The sequence below is a fragment of the Tenrec ecaudatus genome, chromosome 8, assembly GCF_050624435.1.
Source record: "Tenrec ecaudatus isolate mTenEca1 chromosome 8, mTenEca1.hap1, whole genome shotgun sequence".
Classification (NCBI taxonomy): Eukaryota; Metazoa; Chordata; class Mammalia; order Afrosoricida; family Tenrecidae; genus Tenrec; species Tenrec ecaudatus.
In genome coordinates, this window is record NC_134537.1 from 12,001,160 (window position 1) to 12,018,994 (window position 17,835).

Here is a 17,835-nt window from a genome sequence, read left to right on the forward strand (position 1 = left end):
CTGCGTGAGCAGGTTCATGGTTGTGGTGGCAAAACCAGGCCCCTATCTGCCACACATCAGGACTTTTTTATAGCACACTGTTACACAATCTTTTCAGAACCTCTAAATAGAAAGCTTGATTAACAGTCTAACCTGGTGGAACAAACTCCAAATTCACTACAAGTCTACATTTTCATACATTCGCTAAGTTGACGGGCATCCAGAATGAGGTTTGTCATCCATCGATATTTCATTTTTTTTGAAATGAGGAAAATCACTTGTATATTTGAGCTTTTCCCATAGTGCTGTCCTTGTAAGCTGTGTTCAACATCACAGTTTCTGTGGCATTTTTTCCTGAGCAAGAAACAAAATTCCACAGCCGCATGCTATTCCCTTAAATCAGGCATCACAAAAATACGAAAAACTGCTTTTAAAAAAATAGTCACTATGACTAGAAAGAAACTTCCCAGGTGACGCCACTGGGTCTGCTTGATGCTCGCCTAGTGGGAAAAATGCATACTACAGAAGCTCCATCTAGTGCAGCTTTTTTCCACTTTTGGGGAGTGGGTACCCCCTTGCAGATCTCCCCCACCACATGGCATTGATTTCAAATAGCAGCAACCCTTAGGGCAGAGTAGAGCTGCCTCTATGGGTTTCTAAGACTGTAAATATGCAGGGCAGTAGACAACTTCACCTTTTCTTCTGAGGAGCGGATGGTGGTTTTGAACCGGTGACCTGTGGTTAGCAGCACTAGGCATAGCCCGCCATGCCACTAGGGCTCACCTGAGTCTTCAGGTACCGAAAATGGTTTACACTTGATTGCTAACCGATAAAATGGCGATTCCTATACACCCAGCGATACCTCAGAAGGAAAGTCTGGTGATTGCCACCAAATGAATTTCAACCCCTAGCTACCCTACAGAGGATTTCTGAGTCAGTGAGTCTGTCTGAAGCCACAGGCCTTGCAGTTAGCAGCACCACATCCAACCCACAGTGCCTCCACGCTCCTTTCACAGCTGAGAAACAGCCTTTGCCCCATGAGGGGTTGCCATGAGTTTAAGATCAATTTGGGAGAATAGACAGTCACACCAACGTGGTCCCAACCATAGTGCCTCATCCTGTTGGTGTTGGTAGACACACAAGTTGCTCGAGAGCGGCTGAATGCGGATCGGAATCCCCTTCATTCAAGTGCCTCCTAGTTCTCTTCAGTGGTAGGTGCCACAAGCAGTGTGAACTCTCTATGCTAAGCTGCATTTCGCTCCCAACACTTTCCCCATGCTCTTTGTCTCTGTGAGGGACCCAAGCCAGAGCGCTTGGCTCTACACTGTCCCTCAAGTCCCTCTCTTCCCATGGACTGCTTACCCAGGATGTTTCTTAAGTAGCTCCCTAAGTCATCTACTTGACTCCATCCATTCTGCTAGGTCATCTGCAGTCGTTTAATCTGCTGCAGACAATTCCAAGTTCATCTTTCCCGTCTCCTTTCCATCCCACTTCTTCCAAGTTCATCTCCTTCTATCCATTTTAACCAAGACAGAGGGATCTTTGAAAAGACAAAATGTGAAAATGAACCAAAAACCTGCAGTGTTATTCCTATGTAATAATAATAATAATAATAAAATTCAAACCCTTTAGCAGATCTTCGTGGTCTTACCAGAGATTACAGGATCTCGACACTCTTCTTCCGTAAACTAGTTCCTATCTGTCCATTCCACTCCGTGAAGTCTCCATTCCTGGAAAACAGGACCTGTGGGTGGACATCATGTTCTTTCTTACTCAGTTTGTGCTGCTTATTTTCCCTGAAACCATCTGCATACCCTGTTTTTTCTCTTGTCTAACGCTTACTGATCCTTTAGATCTCAGCGTAGACATTAAAGCATCAGGAGGCTATGCTTGATACCCACTTTCTGTCCCCCTCCCCCCTCCCGGGCCGCAGACTGGCATGCTGCCTCTCCTGTCCACAGATCTGGCACACTCTACCTTTCCCTGCTGTGGCATTTGTGCCATTGCATTAGAATTTCATGTCTTTTCTCTGGATGGCACACCTTCATCTCACGTACTTTGGACACGTGGTCATGAGAGAGCAGTCCTTGGAGAAGGACATCATGCTTGGCAAAGTCACGGGGCAGCAAAAAGAAGGACGATCTTCAACAAGATGGATCGACACAGTGGCTGCATGGATAAGGGCTCACACATTAGAACAATTGTGAGGACAGCATAGGACCAGGCAGTGTTTCATTCTGTCGCACACCGGGTTGCTGTGAATCAGAGCCGATTCAGCAGCACCTGACTTCAGCAGCATCATCGTTTTTGTTTTCTCTCTGTCTTCACCACACCAGGTCAGCATAACTGCAGGACCCAGGAGATAGAGATGCCAGCCTTTCACCATAGGGGCTTAGTGCCATAACTAAACCAGGTACTGGGCACATATTAACGCTATGTTGGATGGTTGCTGTTCGGTGCTGTCCAATCAGTTCCAACTCAGAGCACCCCATGTGGTCCAGCACAAAGCACTCCCAGGTTCTGCATCATCCCCACGACTGTGACTCTATAGGAGTCCATTGTTGCAGCCACTCTCAGTGAAGGTCTTCCTCTTACCCTCTGTGATCTCTGGTTTGACAGTTCATTTAGCGTGTAGCACAGTAAAATAACAAAGAACGAGGATGCTTGGTATGGCGGGTAGAACACTACTGGTTTTTCTCACAGTCTAGTTTTAACCCTGGAGTCCCTGCGTGGTGCAGTTAACACACCTTTTTTTGATCATGGATGTCTAAGTCCACCCAGAGGCAGCTCAGAAGGAAGATTTGGCGATGTCATTCCCAAAAATTAGCCATTGAAAACAATTCCAGTCTGACATGCAAGAGCTCGCCAGGAGTCCAAGTTGGCTTGATGACAGCTGTTCGGTTTCTATTCTGGGCTGTTGAGAAGCCCTTGCAGAAAGGGCTGTCAGGGAAAGGGAACTGAGAGCATCTTTCCTTCCTAGACCAGTGACCTGATTAACTTAGGCAAACCCTTTCTTCTTTCTTGGGGTTTTACTTCTGTCACACCTGGATTCTAGAAGTAAGAGTGCAGACATGGGATTACTGAAACATTTTTGCGCTTGTGTGTATGGCTCTTTTGTTTTGATTCAAATACATACGCCATCATGAGGTGTTATCTGGACCGGGTAACAGGCATTAAAGACCCCAAAACAAACAAACAAACAAACAAACAAACAAACAAACAAACAAACAAACAAACAAAACAAAAAACATATTGTTGAGAACAGGGGTGGAGGGTGGGGGGAGAAACCCAAAGTCCATCTGTAGACAATGGGACATGCCCTCACAGAGGGATCACAGGAAAGGGATGAGTCAACCAGGGTGAAGTAAAACATTGATGAAACACACAATATTCTGGTTCCTTGAGGTTTCCTCACCTGCCACTATCATGACCCCAGTCCTTCCTTTCACTTCGGGTTAGATCGGAGCGTGTGCACAGGTGCAGATAACAGAGAAGCGCTCAGGACACATGGAATTCAGGAGCAGGAATGGGAGGAATAGCAATACCAGAAGGGTTGGGGGAATGTGGGGAGGGGAGGGGAGGAAGTGGGAGCTGATCGAAATGATCGACACATAACCATCACCACCACCCCTGCCTGAGGGACGAACAACAGAACCCATGGGGGACAGGAGAAAGCGACTGGTGTAAGATGTGAGAGTAGTAATAATTTATGATTTATCAAGGGGTCACAAGGGTGGGGTGGGGGTGGGAAAGAGGAGCTGATACAAAGGGCTCAATAGAAAGTAAGTGTTTAGAAAGAATGATGGCTACCTATGTTCAAATCTGCTTGATCCAACCGATGTATGACTTTTATATGAGTTGTAAGAGCCCCCAATAAAATGATTTTTTAATTAAAAAAATTAAAAGACAGAATTTTGCTGATCAAACGAGAAAAGATTGTGGGGGAAACTATTGGCCTCTGTGCCTCCCATCCTGGTTGTCTAAGGAACAGCTCAGAATATTCTCTCTGGAGGAGGTTGGGGATTGGGTGGCGGGTTCTCTCACAGTTTCTTCTTGTCTGGGTCCGCAGCAATTTCCTCTGAATCCGGCATATCGGACTTGGCCAATCCCACCTCTACTTCTGACCTAGCAGGAGGGAGAAAGGCCTCTCAGAGGCCAGCACAGGACTGGTGAACATAGACCTGCCAGCCTCAGTCGTATGCAGGAGGAGCCTGTTGGCCATCGGCCACTAGTTGAGTGTTCACTAGTGAAACGGATCTTGCTCGATCTCTTCATGTGAGTGTGTGAAGTGTGTCCCTGTGTACTGTTAGAATGGGCGTGGTCGTTGGCTGGCAATTATGAACCCTGCCTCGACAGAGAGTCTCACATTTATTTATTTAAAATAGTCTTATGTGCATTCACAGTGGAACCCCGGACCTCAACACTAATCCGTTCTAGAAGGAGCATTGAGATGCGATGCAGTCGAGTTCTGAATCAATTTTTCCCATAAGAAATAACTGAAAACGGATTAATCCCTTCTCGAACACCAAATTTTTACCTTAACCTTGCCTTTTTATGCAATATATTGCACAGAAATTTCAAAGTAAATAAGTTCAGAGTTAAATAATATAATGTAAATAAGAAACACAACAGTTAAAAAGTTTTTAACAAGTACAGTGTAGCCCATACTTTGAGATGGATGACGATCTGGATCTGTGGACACGGATGTGGAGAGGAGGTATGGAGGGAGAGTCCTTGTTTAGAAGGGGGATCCCCATTCCATAGAATCAACTGGTAGCTGCTTACTCAGGAGTGTTTTTTACCCTTCTTTGCCTTTTGTACTAGGACCTGGTTGGTTTTCTTTAAAAAAAAAAAAAGAAAGAAAGAAATCTGTTTAATGTGGTCTCTTGGCATTTCCTTAACTGCTTTCTAAAAGGATTTACTAAATTATCATCAACAATATCGATAACATGGTTAATCAGCACCCTTTATTTATTTAGTTAGTTTTTTTTGTTTTCTGGGGGGCTTGTACAATTCTTATCACAATCCATCAATCCATCCATCCATCCATTGTGTCAAGCACATTTGTACATTTGTTGCCATCATCATATTCAAAACATTTTCTTTCTACTTGAGGTCTTGGTATCAGTTTTTCATTTTTTCCCTCCGCCCCCCACCCTCCCTCCGTCATGAACCCTTAATAGTTTATAAATTATTATTATTTTTTAATGTTAATCAGTTCCTTATCATGATGATTCTTTAGAAAAAAGCCTCTTTCTTAGGGCCCATGTTTTTTTTTAATCTAAACACAGTATGAAAAGCCAAAAAACTAAGGAAATTATAGCAAAACGCTTGAAACACAGCCACAAAGACTTAAACGAAGAGTACTAACAATGCCAACTAATGCCTAGTGACCGAAACACAAACTACTTGTGTTTACCAAAATCACGTGTGTCAGGGTTAGACTCTGATGTTTTGTTCAATACTGGGGTTCCTACTGTACTTCACATCTCATACAATGTAATTGTTTGGTCATATTGAGAAGAGTTGTGCATTCAACACCATAATCAATTTCAGAGCATTTTGTTTTTATACCCATTGTCAGCTCCCTACGCCTCCCCAAACTCCCCTGCCATGCCCGTTGGTAATCATCAATCTAGTTACTATCTCTATAGATTTATCCATCCTGAATTTCGTATACAGAAAATCAAAAGAAACAAAACACCCCACCAATATTGATTAGGCAAAACTGAGAAAAACCTCAATAAAAAACCAGCAGATGTTCTCCTGAAGAGATCACTGAAAATATGAGCGCTATGGTGCAGTGTGTTGAAGGAACAAATAGTGCAGTGTGTTGTCAGAACAAATAGTGTCGGGTGCTTGTGTATCTTAAAGGCCTGTCTTGAAAAAGCAGTTATCTGAGTGAGGCCTCAACTAACTCCACAAGGAAGAAGCATAGAAGCCTGTGTGATTGAAGGATTAAAAATAATAAAATCCAAATCTGAAGGAGGGAATGGTGGGGGCTTAAATTGTGAACATCTGTTTGGCAGAAGGTTATGGATGGCAGTGGAAGCCCAAAATCCATTTTCAAGGTTCACACGCAGGTTACGCCTCTGGTGACAACTCTGTGACCATAGACCACGGGTGTGAATCACCTTGCTGTCGTGCAGAGTGCATTGGAAAGTGAATTGTTGCAGGTGCACTTAGGTTAAAATTGAACACCTTCTAATTTGATCTATTTCAAAATTGTTCAAATTTTTAATGTTTCTGCTCTCTTTTATTGAGAGTTTTCTCTGTTCTACTTTGTTATTTTGTATGTTTTTATGTATATGAAATTCTGGACAGGTAAATCGATAGAAACAGTAACTGGATTAATGGTTTCTTGGGGGCATGACAGGATCTTGGGGAGAAATAGGGAGCTAATAACAATGAGAAAAAGAAAAAGAAAAAGGGACATGTTCTAAAATTGGATGTGGTGATGATTGTACAACTCTTCATGATATGATTGAATAATCAAATTGTATGTTATGTGAATCGTATGCCAATAGAACTGTTAGAAAATGAAATAACAACACTCAAAAAGAGAGCAAACAATATTCAAAACGGACAGCACTTTAAAATGACTCAAAGGGGAGGTAAAATAATAGCATTTCAACCTAACTACATCTGATACAATTGACTTTACAATGCTTTCTGATTGGTAGCAAGGCTATTTAGACCCCTGGACTCTGGTCAGAGGCTTCATTCATATGTGGAACCTGGCGTTTGGACTTCCACTGTCGTGCAGAGCCTTCTGTAAACCAGGTGTTCACAATTTAAGCTCTGATACCATTTCTCCCTTCAGATTTGCATTTTATTATTTACAATCCGTGGATTACATGAGCTGGTGTGCTTCTTCCATGTGGAATTAGTTGATGCCTCACTGAGATGACTGCTTGCTTCACGACAACCCTTTAAGACCCCAGGGACAATTTTTTTTCTGCGCCATCTGGTTCCTTCACCACATTTTGCTATGACTTCCTTATTTTCAGTGATCTCTTCATGAAGGTGAGCACCAAGGAGGGCCACTTCATAAGAACTAATTGTTCTTTAATTGGGGGTAGAATTAAGTGCAAGCCCCAAATCCATTCCTACATCTAGGGTTTATATATATCTCTGGTTCACTTTAGACATATTATTATCATTTTATGATAGATTATCAATCATCCCTCTGGCGCAAAAGCAATTCTATTGATAGTGTCATTAATTTAGCCAATGATATAGAATTTAAAACATGGTTGAGGAAAGGAAATTATACAAACACAAGCGGCTAGCTTCAGACTGTCATACTTGAATTGTTGACTCGTACAACCATTGATTTCTTGAGTACATTATTTATACAACCAATGGGAGTTGGTAATAAGGCATACCTTTCAATAACACTAATTCATAAGGACAGACGCATGCCTACCAGACTAAGGGAGCATTAAAATAGTAATTATATGGTAGTCCTAGGCCACCACTCATTCAAAGCAGAAGACAAAGTCAACGAATCTCCAATTCCGTAATTTTAAGATAGCATTCACCTGCTTCTGCTTACACTAGGGTAGTTTCCCTTTAAGTCCAAGGATGTATGTTAGTTCCTTACATCTGCTACAGGTGAGTTTGAGATAAAGCCCAGTTCACTTAGCGGGGTTTCAATTGGAAATCTTTCTGGTGTGGCCTATGAAGGATATTGTGTGCCTCAAAAACAGTCTTAAGACCCAGTAGACGATAGCTGGGTCACCAAGGGCTGGAAAGAAACTAGGTCAAAGGTGTCCATTTAGGAATATAGTAACAGGCACATTCTCCCCTTGGGTGCTATGTAAGTGTCGCTGAGTCTTTTTCCCGACCGGAAGCTGCTCCACTCGGCTTACCCACCAATAGAAGTGTGATCGCCTTTTTGGAGACATACACGCTCCCCTCCCCCATTTTGACTTGACTTTGCAGTAAGGCTCGCTTATCCCTCTGGTAGGAGCGCCTGTTGATTTGGAGCGACCTTAGCACACTGTTATAGGGCAGTAACTGAATGGTCTTCTCCTTCTCCCCACAGCTTGAGGAACTGACTCTAGCAGAGAAGAGCTCTCTTCCGTCAAAGTTATTTCTAAGATGGACACATAGAGGGTGGGGGATATAGGGTCCATGAACGCCAGGCAGCCCCAAACTTGTTGCTTGGGAGACCAGAGTAGAAGAAAATATGACCTGAGGAGAAGTCAACTTTCATCTTAGTTGTGGCGTCATACAATATTTGTCCTTCTGTGATTGACTAGCTCCACTCAGCATAATGGTTTCCCGGTCCATCTAAGTTTCATTGGTTTCATCACTGCTTTTTAAGGGATGTGTAGTATTCCATTGTGTATACGTACCAGTGTCTATTCTTCTATTGATGAGCATTTTGAGCTGGTCCAGCTTCTTGATGAACTGTGCTGCAGTGAACATGGGAGAGCATACGTCTGGCCGTGTCCCGTCTCTTATTTCTTTGGGGTATATGCCTAGCAAAGGTATTGCAAGGTTGTAGTATTTCTATTCCCATTCGAGTGTTGTCCTGTGAAGATTCACACATTTATAGTGCAGAGTTCATAACCCGCTGGGGCCACTAGACCCTCGATTCCTTCCCCTCCTCGACATATTGTGACCACTTGTCTAACAGTTGCAGGTTCTACTTCTGTAGCTCTGTGGACCCAGCCTTATTGCCTATTGTGTTCCCAGTTATTTTAGGCAGCACTATATAGTTTCCACAATGGTTATATGTATTTACAATTCCACCAGCGGTGTATAAATAATTCCAATCTCTCTGCACCCTCTCTGGCATTTATGTTTGCTGTTTTTTTAAATTGACTATCATTAAGGGTGTAAGTTGATATCTCATTGTTTTGATTTCGGTTTCCTGGGAGAATAGTGATCACGGGCATTTGTTAGCCATTCGAGCATTGTCCTTTGAAGATCCATAGTTTAGCTATTGTAACCCACTGCTACGGCCACTAGATTCCCCATTTCTTCCCCTCCTATCCGCACTGTGAACACTTGGCTAGCATTTGCAAGCCCCGCGTCAGTGTACAATGGATTCAGCCTTATTCTCTTGCCGCTTCTTGGGAATCAGTTTGAGAGACAGACTTCTGTCAGCTTATTCCTGATCTCAACTTATCAACTATGCCCAGCTCCTCTTGGAAGCACGCTCTGCTTTGCTTTTGACTGTGCTTAACGCTCCTCCTACGTCCACACTGGTAGTTACCGCTGACCTTCCCCCCAACCAGTGTTGATGCCCTTCAGGGTATCATCCTCCGCGGGGGGAATCCCATGGAAGGCTGCATTCATTCCAGCGTCTGCAAGCTCTCTCAGGAGATGACGTTTGTCTCTGTCCCAAGGGTGAAGATGGACGACAAGTTCTACTCAGTGATCTTCCCAGACGTGCGGAACTTCCGCCCCTTCACTCCCGACTCTCTCGATGCCATTAATAAGCGGATTGCCATCCAGAAGCAGAAAAAGAAGTCTGAAGATAAGACAGCCGTAGAACCAAATCCTCGACCTCAGCTTGACCTCAAGGCCTCCAGGAAGTTGCCCAAACTGTACGGTGACGTTCCCAGTGAGCTCATAGCAAAGCCCCTGGAAGACTTGGACCCCTTCTACAGAAATCATAAGGTATTCCCGTGGGAGGCTGGGTGGCTGTGACCACCTCCTGGTAACTAATGTTACCAGGTTCTTTAAACATAGATCCCTACTTCTTTGCTAGGATACCCGGTTGGCCTGCGGAGACCCGTTTGACCCTTTTGAGCCACCATTCTCTCTCTCTCTGTAATGCACAACTGCTGGAGACAGCAGTTGCAGCTCCTGATCAGAGACGCAGTCCCCTGTGGGGAGAAGGGTAGAAGGCAACAGAGGAAACACGGAAGGGGTTCTGGAAACAGACCTGGGCTGAGAGAAAAGTTGGACTATGGGTGGGTTTAAGTGATTGGCTTTACGACTTTGGAGAAGTCACTTCATTCCTCTCTACTTCCCCGAATCTGTAAAATGAGAGTAAAGCCTAACTGGCCTTCAGCATAAGCCTTCTATGGAAAGTATAGACTTTAAACTTTAGAAACGGTATCCCAGTATCCAGGATACACACCCAAGTATGATCATTTCCTCAGGATCTACACCTCGTGAAACTCCTGGACCATAGCTTTTCTAGGCTTCCAAGTGACAGAATGACGGCTAATGTCCTGAAGCCCTCCTGGTCTTCCTCATGCTGTGACCCTTTCATACAGTTCCTCATGTGGTGGTGACCCCCCAGCCATAACATTATTTTTGTTGCTACTTCATGACTGTCATTTGAATCGGGTGACCCCTGTGAAAGGGTCATTTGGCCCCCAAAGGGGTCGCAACCTACAGGTAGAGAACTGCTGTCCTAGACCAACCTTGACACATAGCAAGCGTTCAATAAGCAACTTCTAATACAATGGTAATCAGATGAGCACATGCAATTTATATCTGAATTCCCACGGGGTTCGCCATGTTAACACCCCGCGTGCAGCTGTTTAGTGGGTATTTTAGTAAAAGTTCCCTAAAGGGCCCTCTGAGAGAGGAAATAGGAGCTTTGGAATCTTTCTGAGAGCCTAGAACTTTGCAGATGGTCCTCAGCAGACCATCCCTTCTCAGAAGGTGGTTCCCATAGGAATGGACAATTCAGCTCTCTAGACGGAGGTCCAGGAGAATGGAGGCTGGGAGACTTGGGGAGGTGTCCTAGGAAGCAGGACATGCTAAGAGCAATTTTTGTGGCACCCATGAAAACTGATCGTCTCAGAGAAAGGTGGCCTGCATTTCATGCCTTTCAATTGGCATAGACTTCACCATGCCAATCCCAATGGGGGTCCCCGTGTCTAGAGGAACGTGGGAATAGGTGGGAGGGACAAGCAAAGGGAAAAGAGAGGATAGAATGAAAATGCTCCAGTATTTTGCCTCCTTTCTTCTCTGCACGCTCCAGAGCCCCAGAGGCTTCTGGGAGGGGCAGTTGTTGGGGGTGAGGGAGAGCTGGAGGCCTCCCTCTCCCTCACAGCTGGTTAGGACAGTACAAGTCAGGGAGCAACTGGGGTGCCATGGATGGTCCTTACCGGACAGGCTGTGCTCCCAGCGTGGCTGGGTGTTCTAAGAGCATCTTCTCGCTGCTGCAGCCTTCCCTTGGTGGCAGAACACAGTACTGGCCTCCACACCCACCATCTCAGATGGCTGGCACTCCCAGCACTCGTGGGCTGGGTGTGGTTGTCCCTAGCCGTCCACTTCCCAGATGAGGATGTTGAAGCGGAGGTAGAGAGAGTGGCTTATGCCAGTCAGCGGCAGGGTTGGGCTTCCAACCCATGGACTCCTGCTACAGTCACAGGTCCCTCCTCTTTAGGAGCTGCCATTTTGGAGAACGCTACAGGAGGCGTGGACGTGTGTCAGCAAGCGGGCAGAATGAGCTACTACCTACCATTTTAATCATAAAAGCCCTGGCAAGGGAAGTTCAATGCACCATTAGTTAAAATATTTAAAGCAGCCAGCAGAAGCATTAAGGAAATATCAAAATCAAAGGGCATGGAAGCAGAAGCAGATCACATCACCTGTTAATCTGGAGTCATTTGCTTATTCTCTGCCCTAAAACGGTCTCTTTCCAAAGGGGGGTCTTGGCTACCCAGCCTCATGGCTTTTCAAGAAGCCTGTGGTCGATACCAGTGTGTCTCAGGGAGACAAAGAAACAGTCCACCCTGGTCCCTTCAGCCGTTTGGCCCCCAGACAGTTCAGCAACTAGCTCAAGGAAGGCTGATGGTTGGCAGTGGCTGAGAGTCTGTCTGGTGCCTCTGTCAGTCAGTGTCTCTGGGTGATAAGGCCTGCTGTTGTTTTTATGTGAGGGCATGCTGGATTCAAAGGTAAGTGGCATTCCTTGCAAATATGAAAGGGGTAGTGGGAGGGAGCTCTCAGGGTTTAAGTCAGAAGCTTGTGAGTAAGACAGCAGGATGTTTCTTTCTCAGAACTCCAGAAGACAAACTACAGGAAATGAGACAGGTTCAGGGCTCCTCAGTGGACACAGCCAGGCCCTTGGGATGAGACAGTGCATCCTTTTGCAGGTTTGCCCCGCCGTTTCACATCCCTGGATCTACCTGCTAAAGACCAATAGAGTCCCCGGTCATTTTGACATGTGAAAACACCTGTATTAGACAGGGTTCTCTAGAGAGATAAAACCAGATCGCTGATAATTTTATATATATATATAGTTAGATATATAAAACACAAGAAATGAACTGTTAAATGATATACAGATAAATATATAATACAAGAAATGAACAGTTAAATTATAAAGCAGTACAAATGGCTCAGTGCAACTCACTCTTGTGAGAGAATTGTGAGACACTAGCAGTCCTTCAAGTCTTGAGGGCCGCCAGGTAGTCCTCTGTAGAGAGAGCTAGGCTGTCCCAGCACAGGCAGCAAGCAGCAAGGCAGGTCACCAACCATCAGCCAGGTCACCAACTGTCAGTCCCCAGCTCCGGAGATGTAAATTCTAATCGTGTGGTCTTAAAGGGACCTCAATTTACAGCGACACAGTCCACAGGCTAGGCGTCCCACAGGTAGTGTGCCCTTTAAATTGAGGCACAGAACAAACAAGGCAAGCCGCACACTGGTCCGATGATTAAAGAGCGAGAGACAAAAAAGGCGAGGCTCACTGAGCCATTTATCTCTCTGCCCTTCAATTAAACCCACTTGTGTTTATCGGCCAGGCTGGCGCAATAAGCTATCACAACACCCACATACGTTTCCACATACTTTCAGTAGGGGCCATATCCTACTCCCCTGCTGGAAGGGAATCAGGAGGCAGAGTTGTCTCTCAGTTTGTAGCAAGAGTGGCGATACCAGAGGGTGGAGGGAAGGTGGGGTAGCAAGGGGGAACTGATTATAAGGATCTACATATAACCTCCTCCCTGGGGGACAGACAACAGAAAAGTGGGTGAAGGGAGGGAGACATAGGACAGTGAAAAACATCACACAATAATAATTTATAAAGTAGCAAGGGTTCAAGGGGGAGTGGGGAGTGGGGAGGGAGGGGGAAAATGAGGAGTTGATACCAAGGGCTAAAGTAGAAAGCAAATGTTTTGAGAATGATGAGGGCAACAAATGTACAAATGCGCTTGACATACAATGGATGGATGTATGGATTATGATAAGAGTTGGATGAGCCCCCAATAAAATTATTTTTTAAAAGAGAACAGGATAGCAAATTCGAGGTGGCGTCCTTCTTAAAGAGCCTCATGTTATAATTGAATAGCAGGCCTGAGGTGTAACAATACAAATTCTGCAGGTTCTGACCCTGCTAATATCCATGCCAAAGGTTTCATTGGTCATCAAACCAAGGTAAACTAATGTAAAACCCACTCAACGTCAAATTTCAGCCTGCCAGCTCTTCAAGTTCTCCTCTCGTCCTTGTCTCCAGAGATCACAGATGCAAACCGTGGAGGACGTGGAGCCACATTAAGGGTTTGCTTGGCTCTGACAATTACTCTACAGCCCTGCTCTCCTGCATTTTCAAGGTTCCCTGCCCCCCACCACCGGGGCCTCCAAAAGCACCCCAGTGGTGAAGAGTCCACACCCCACTACTTACCTTGGGTGGCCTCCAAAGCAGCAGGGTAGGTTGGTCAGAGCAAGAGCTCTCCAAGACAGCTGGAGTTAACATCAGCCAGACCACACTTCAGGCCACAGGGCACTGTGGTGTCTCTAAATGCACTCCCGGTAAATATTGTTTTGTCAATGTATGTCATTTTCTTCCTCTTTTTTTCTCCCCAGACATTTATGGTGCTGAACAAAAAGAAGACCATCTACCGCTTCAGTGCCAAGCGTGCCTTGTTCATTTTTGGACCGTTCAACTCATTCAGAGGTTTAGCCATCAGAGTCTCGGTCCACTCATATCCTTTTACTATGCGGAGACCGCGGGAAGCGTACATAAGCCCTGGGGTGGAGACAGGAGAGGCCAAGTGCTTGGTTAGAGAGTTGGGCCCTGCTGGCTCACAGGGGCTCCTGGACCTGGTGGAGAAGGGATCTGCAGAGCTGGGGTGAGCCTGAGCTCTATCAGCGGCAGAGCAGCAGAGGACAACGAGATGATGTGGAAGGCAGGGAGATACCTTCTGCTACAGGGGTGGGTGACCGAAGCTCCCCGGTTGAGAGCATCACAGGGCAATGGTGGGGGTGGCTCTGAGCGATCCACAATCTGAGACCCTTTTTGGGGAGCAGTCAGGGCCGCCCTGAGACTGAAGTTGGCAGTTAAAGGAGTTGCCTGATACGTGGCAGATGGGGAGCCGCCCTATGTATTTTAGGGTCTTGGCATCATGTTGCAAAATCGAATTTACTTCTTCTGGTTTGCTTTTATAGCAAAGTCTGCACCATCAAGAAACCCATGGGTCTACTTGTACGAGGAAAGCATCAGCCTCTCTCGCTCTCTCTTGCCTTCTCTCTCCCTTGGATGTGAACACCCTCCCCCCACTCCCCGCCTCTGTCCTTGGACCCAGTTATAAGACTCCAGTCATCAATCGGGGAAATGTCATGGTCCAAATGAGAATGGCACCACCAAGCTGGCATATCAAAATAGCTTATCGTACAGATTTGAGTAAGGAATGAAATTGGTTCCAACAGGGTTTGATTTGGAGTTTCGGCCCATCCTTGTCATGACCTGAGCCCGGGGTACCGTATCCAGGGTCATTCTCATTCCCACGTGCTCTCATTCCCACGTGCTCGGAGAGCCTCCTGCCTCTGCTCCAGGTTCTTCTATCCTCACTCAGCCTTCCAATAGCCCACTTCCCCGCACCCCCACCCCCCTGAGTGGAGACTGGGTGAGGATGGAGGCCGGAGCCAGGGACACCCCCGGGTTGGCCTCCTCCAGCCCTGGGCTCTACTAGGACTGTGTCCACGCAGTACTTGGTGAATGTATGAGTGAACGAATGGATGCCTCATCTGCTCCCTGCCCATTCTTTCTCTCGATCCCTTCCTCTCTCGCCCTTTACACTCCAGGACGGCTGAGCAGTTGACGGCTCTCCAATTCAGTGATCACCCTCACTTCTGCGTTTCCCAAAGTGGGCAAGACTACCTCGTGGGGCGCAGGAATGATCCAAGGGGTCTGCAAAATCAGATACCTACACTTCATCCTGGACGATGGGCTAGATTACAAATGCTTTTAACGGCTAACGGGGCCCTAAGTAATCCACCCCCCTACACCCCGAAAAAAGGGCCAGCAGGCCACATATGTTTGGGAATATAGGTTTAGAATGCTCCCTGCCACTCTGCCTCCACCTGTCTTCTTGGGACGGAACCCATTATTCATCTTTCCCTGCATCCCTGTGCATCTCTCTGAATTATGGTCTCTGAGCCTGGCTCACCTACATACCTCTGCAGTCGCCACAAGGAGGGAGGGGGATGTGAACCGAAAGGTGAGCAGTTTGAAACCGCTAGCTGTTCTGTGGGAGAGAGCAGAGGCTTTCCACTCCTGTAAAGTGACAGTCTCAGAGGAAACACCAAGGGGCAGTTCGCTGGGAGCCGAATTGCCCTCACAGCAGGGGGCTTGTCTTCTTCAGCACCTGCTGCTATCCCGGAAGTGAGGCTGAACTCTTCTCCAAAAAGGAGGCTAATGGGTGTCATCCTAAAAGAATAGCTCACCCCCATCCACCCACCAGCCCATATTGATTGTGTGTCAAAATACTGTTTCATGGCAGGTGCTCCGCTAGGCCCCGGACATACAAGAAATGGGTGAACAAGGCATGGCTCCTGCTCCGATAGCCTGTGGCTTGAAGGGGAGACAGATCCAAAGGCAATAGTTTTCTTGTTGAGATTGGATGGGCGGAGAGGCCCTATGTGTTGGAGGCATTCCGTGTGGCCTCCGTGTTTCTATCCTGGGGAGAGAAACGGTTGCCTTTGTGTCCATTCTAACTCACAATGACCCTGTGTGTGCCAATGTCGAAGCATGCTCCAGAGCTGGCAGTGGGTGATTTTGTAGAAAGCAGACGGCCAGGCCTTTCATTTGAGGTGCCTCAGGTGGGTCTGAATGGCAGGGTGGGTCTGAATGGCCAGCCTTTCAGTTCAGAGTCAAGCATGGTGGATTGTTTGCACCATTCACAGACTCTTCTTGGAGTAAAGGCTGTCGAAGTTGGGACCCCAACCAAGGTTGTCAGCTGGTAGCCAGTGAGCCATCTCCTCCAGCTGGTTAGGTGTTATGTTAGGCAAGGTCCCTTAGAGAAACAAAACTAGGATCCAAACAATTATATATATTTATATAGATAGATAGATAACATAAAGAATAAACAATTAATCTATAAAGCAGTACAAGTGGCTCAGTGCAACTCACTCCCATGAGACAGCTGTGAGACACTGGCAGTCCTTCAAGTCTTGAGGGCCACCGGGTAGTCCTCTGTTGAGAAATTCAGGCTTTCCGGGAACAGGCAGCAAACAGCAAGGCAGGTCACCAACAGTCAGCCAGATGACAGGGCCCGAAAGTTCCCAGCTCAAGAGATGTATATTCCAGCAGCGTGGCAAAGCAGGTCTTGAAGGAACCTCAAATTACAGCGACACAGTCCATGGGTTAGGTGTTCCACAGGTAGTGTAGCTCGCAAGCTGAGGCAGAGAGCGAGCTAAGGCAGCTGCACAGTGGCCTGATGATCAAAGAGCAAGATACAAGAAAGGTGAGGGTCACAAAGCCATTGATCTCTCTGCTCTTCAATGAATCCCACATGCGTTCATTGGCCATCTTGGCACAATTAACCTTAACACTCTCAGGTGTATTGTGTTGCACCTACACAGTACTAAAATATTTTCCCACTGCTGGGAGTCCTTCTGTTAGCTTTTCTTGGAAAAGGGAAAAATGGAACCCCTGTTGTCCTGGATGGCAGACACGGGTGTAGTGGGAAGCCACTACCTCCTTCCATGGACACATGCAAGCTCTCCCTCATCACCTCCTTCCCGCCCCACAGATCAAAGCCAGTCCAGTTCACCCATGGATGTGACTCCAAAGACATTTGACTTTGCGATTTTGCACCAAAGACATTTGACTTTGCGATTTTGGTCTTCAAGGATGAAGGGAAGCAGGCCTTATTGAGCATCTCTGAGGCATACAAGAGGCTGGAAGGGGGAGTCTAGGCTGCGGGAGGTTAAAAAAAGATACCAGATGGCAAGATGCGGAGACTTTAAGGAGAACGATCATGCAAAGCTGCAGGTTGGGTGCCCAGATGCGGACACGGACATTTTTGGTGTTAAGCTGTAGTAGGGAAAGGTCCTTTGAGGAGGCAGAGGGAAGGAGGGACAAAGGAGGTGCCACGCCCAAATGGAATATCAGGGGGAGTATGTTGTAGCCTGACCCCACAGGGAACTCTGGAGCAGGGAGTCTATCACAGGGTTGCCCCACCTTGGCACGGGGCCCTCTGTTTGGCAGCCTGTGGCAGTCAGGTACAAGGAAGGGAGTGTGTCGCCGTGTGGGTGAGGTGGTTCCCATTTTGGCGAGGACGTTTGTTAGACGAGGAACAGTGAGCTGCTCCCAGGCAGCACTCCAGTTAGAGAATGAGGTACCTGTGGGGAATGGGATCCCCGTGGCCTCCATTACAATAAGCAACGACACCTGCCACACGAAGGGTATCTGCCTTAACGATGCTGGTCACGCTGTTTAGCATGTTCATCATCTGCACGGTCATCATCAACTGTGTGTTTATGGCCATCGCTCCTGGGAAAGACGCCAGTAGCACATACGCTGAGTAAGTTTTTCTTCACTCACCTGCCCTCCATTCTCAAATAAGAATTATGATGACATTGGAAAGTTTAGATATCGAAAGACGTGACCAACATCCAAGGCTGGCATTTCAGTTTGATTTTTGTATAGTTACCTCT

General features: G+C 46.5%; 1 protein-coding gene across 1 annotated transcript in view; it reads left to right on the forward strand.

Moving 5' to 3' along the window:
• Window positions 1-9,348: 9,348 nt before the first annotated feature.
• The window catches only part of SCN11A (sodium voltage-gated channel alpha subunit 11), an 88,545-nt gene continuing 80,058 nt past the window's right edge, over window positions 9,349-17,835 (forward strand). The window contains exons 1-3 of the mRNA XM_075555583.1: window positions 9,349-9,615; window positions 13,762-13,880; window positions 17,610-17,702. Of these exons, the coding sequence (XP_075411698.1) occupies window positions 9,349-9,615; window positions 13,762-13,880; window positions 17,610-17,702 (479 nt within the window). The remainder of the gene's footprint in view (window positions 9,616-13,761; window positions 13,881-17,609; window positions 17,703-17,835) is intronic.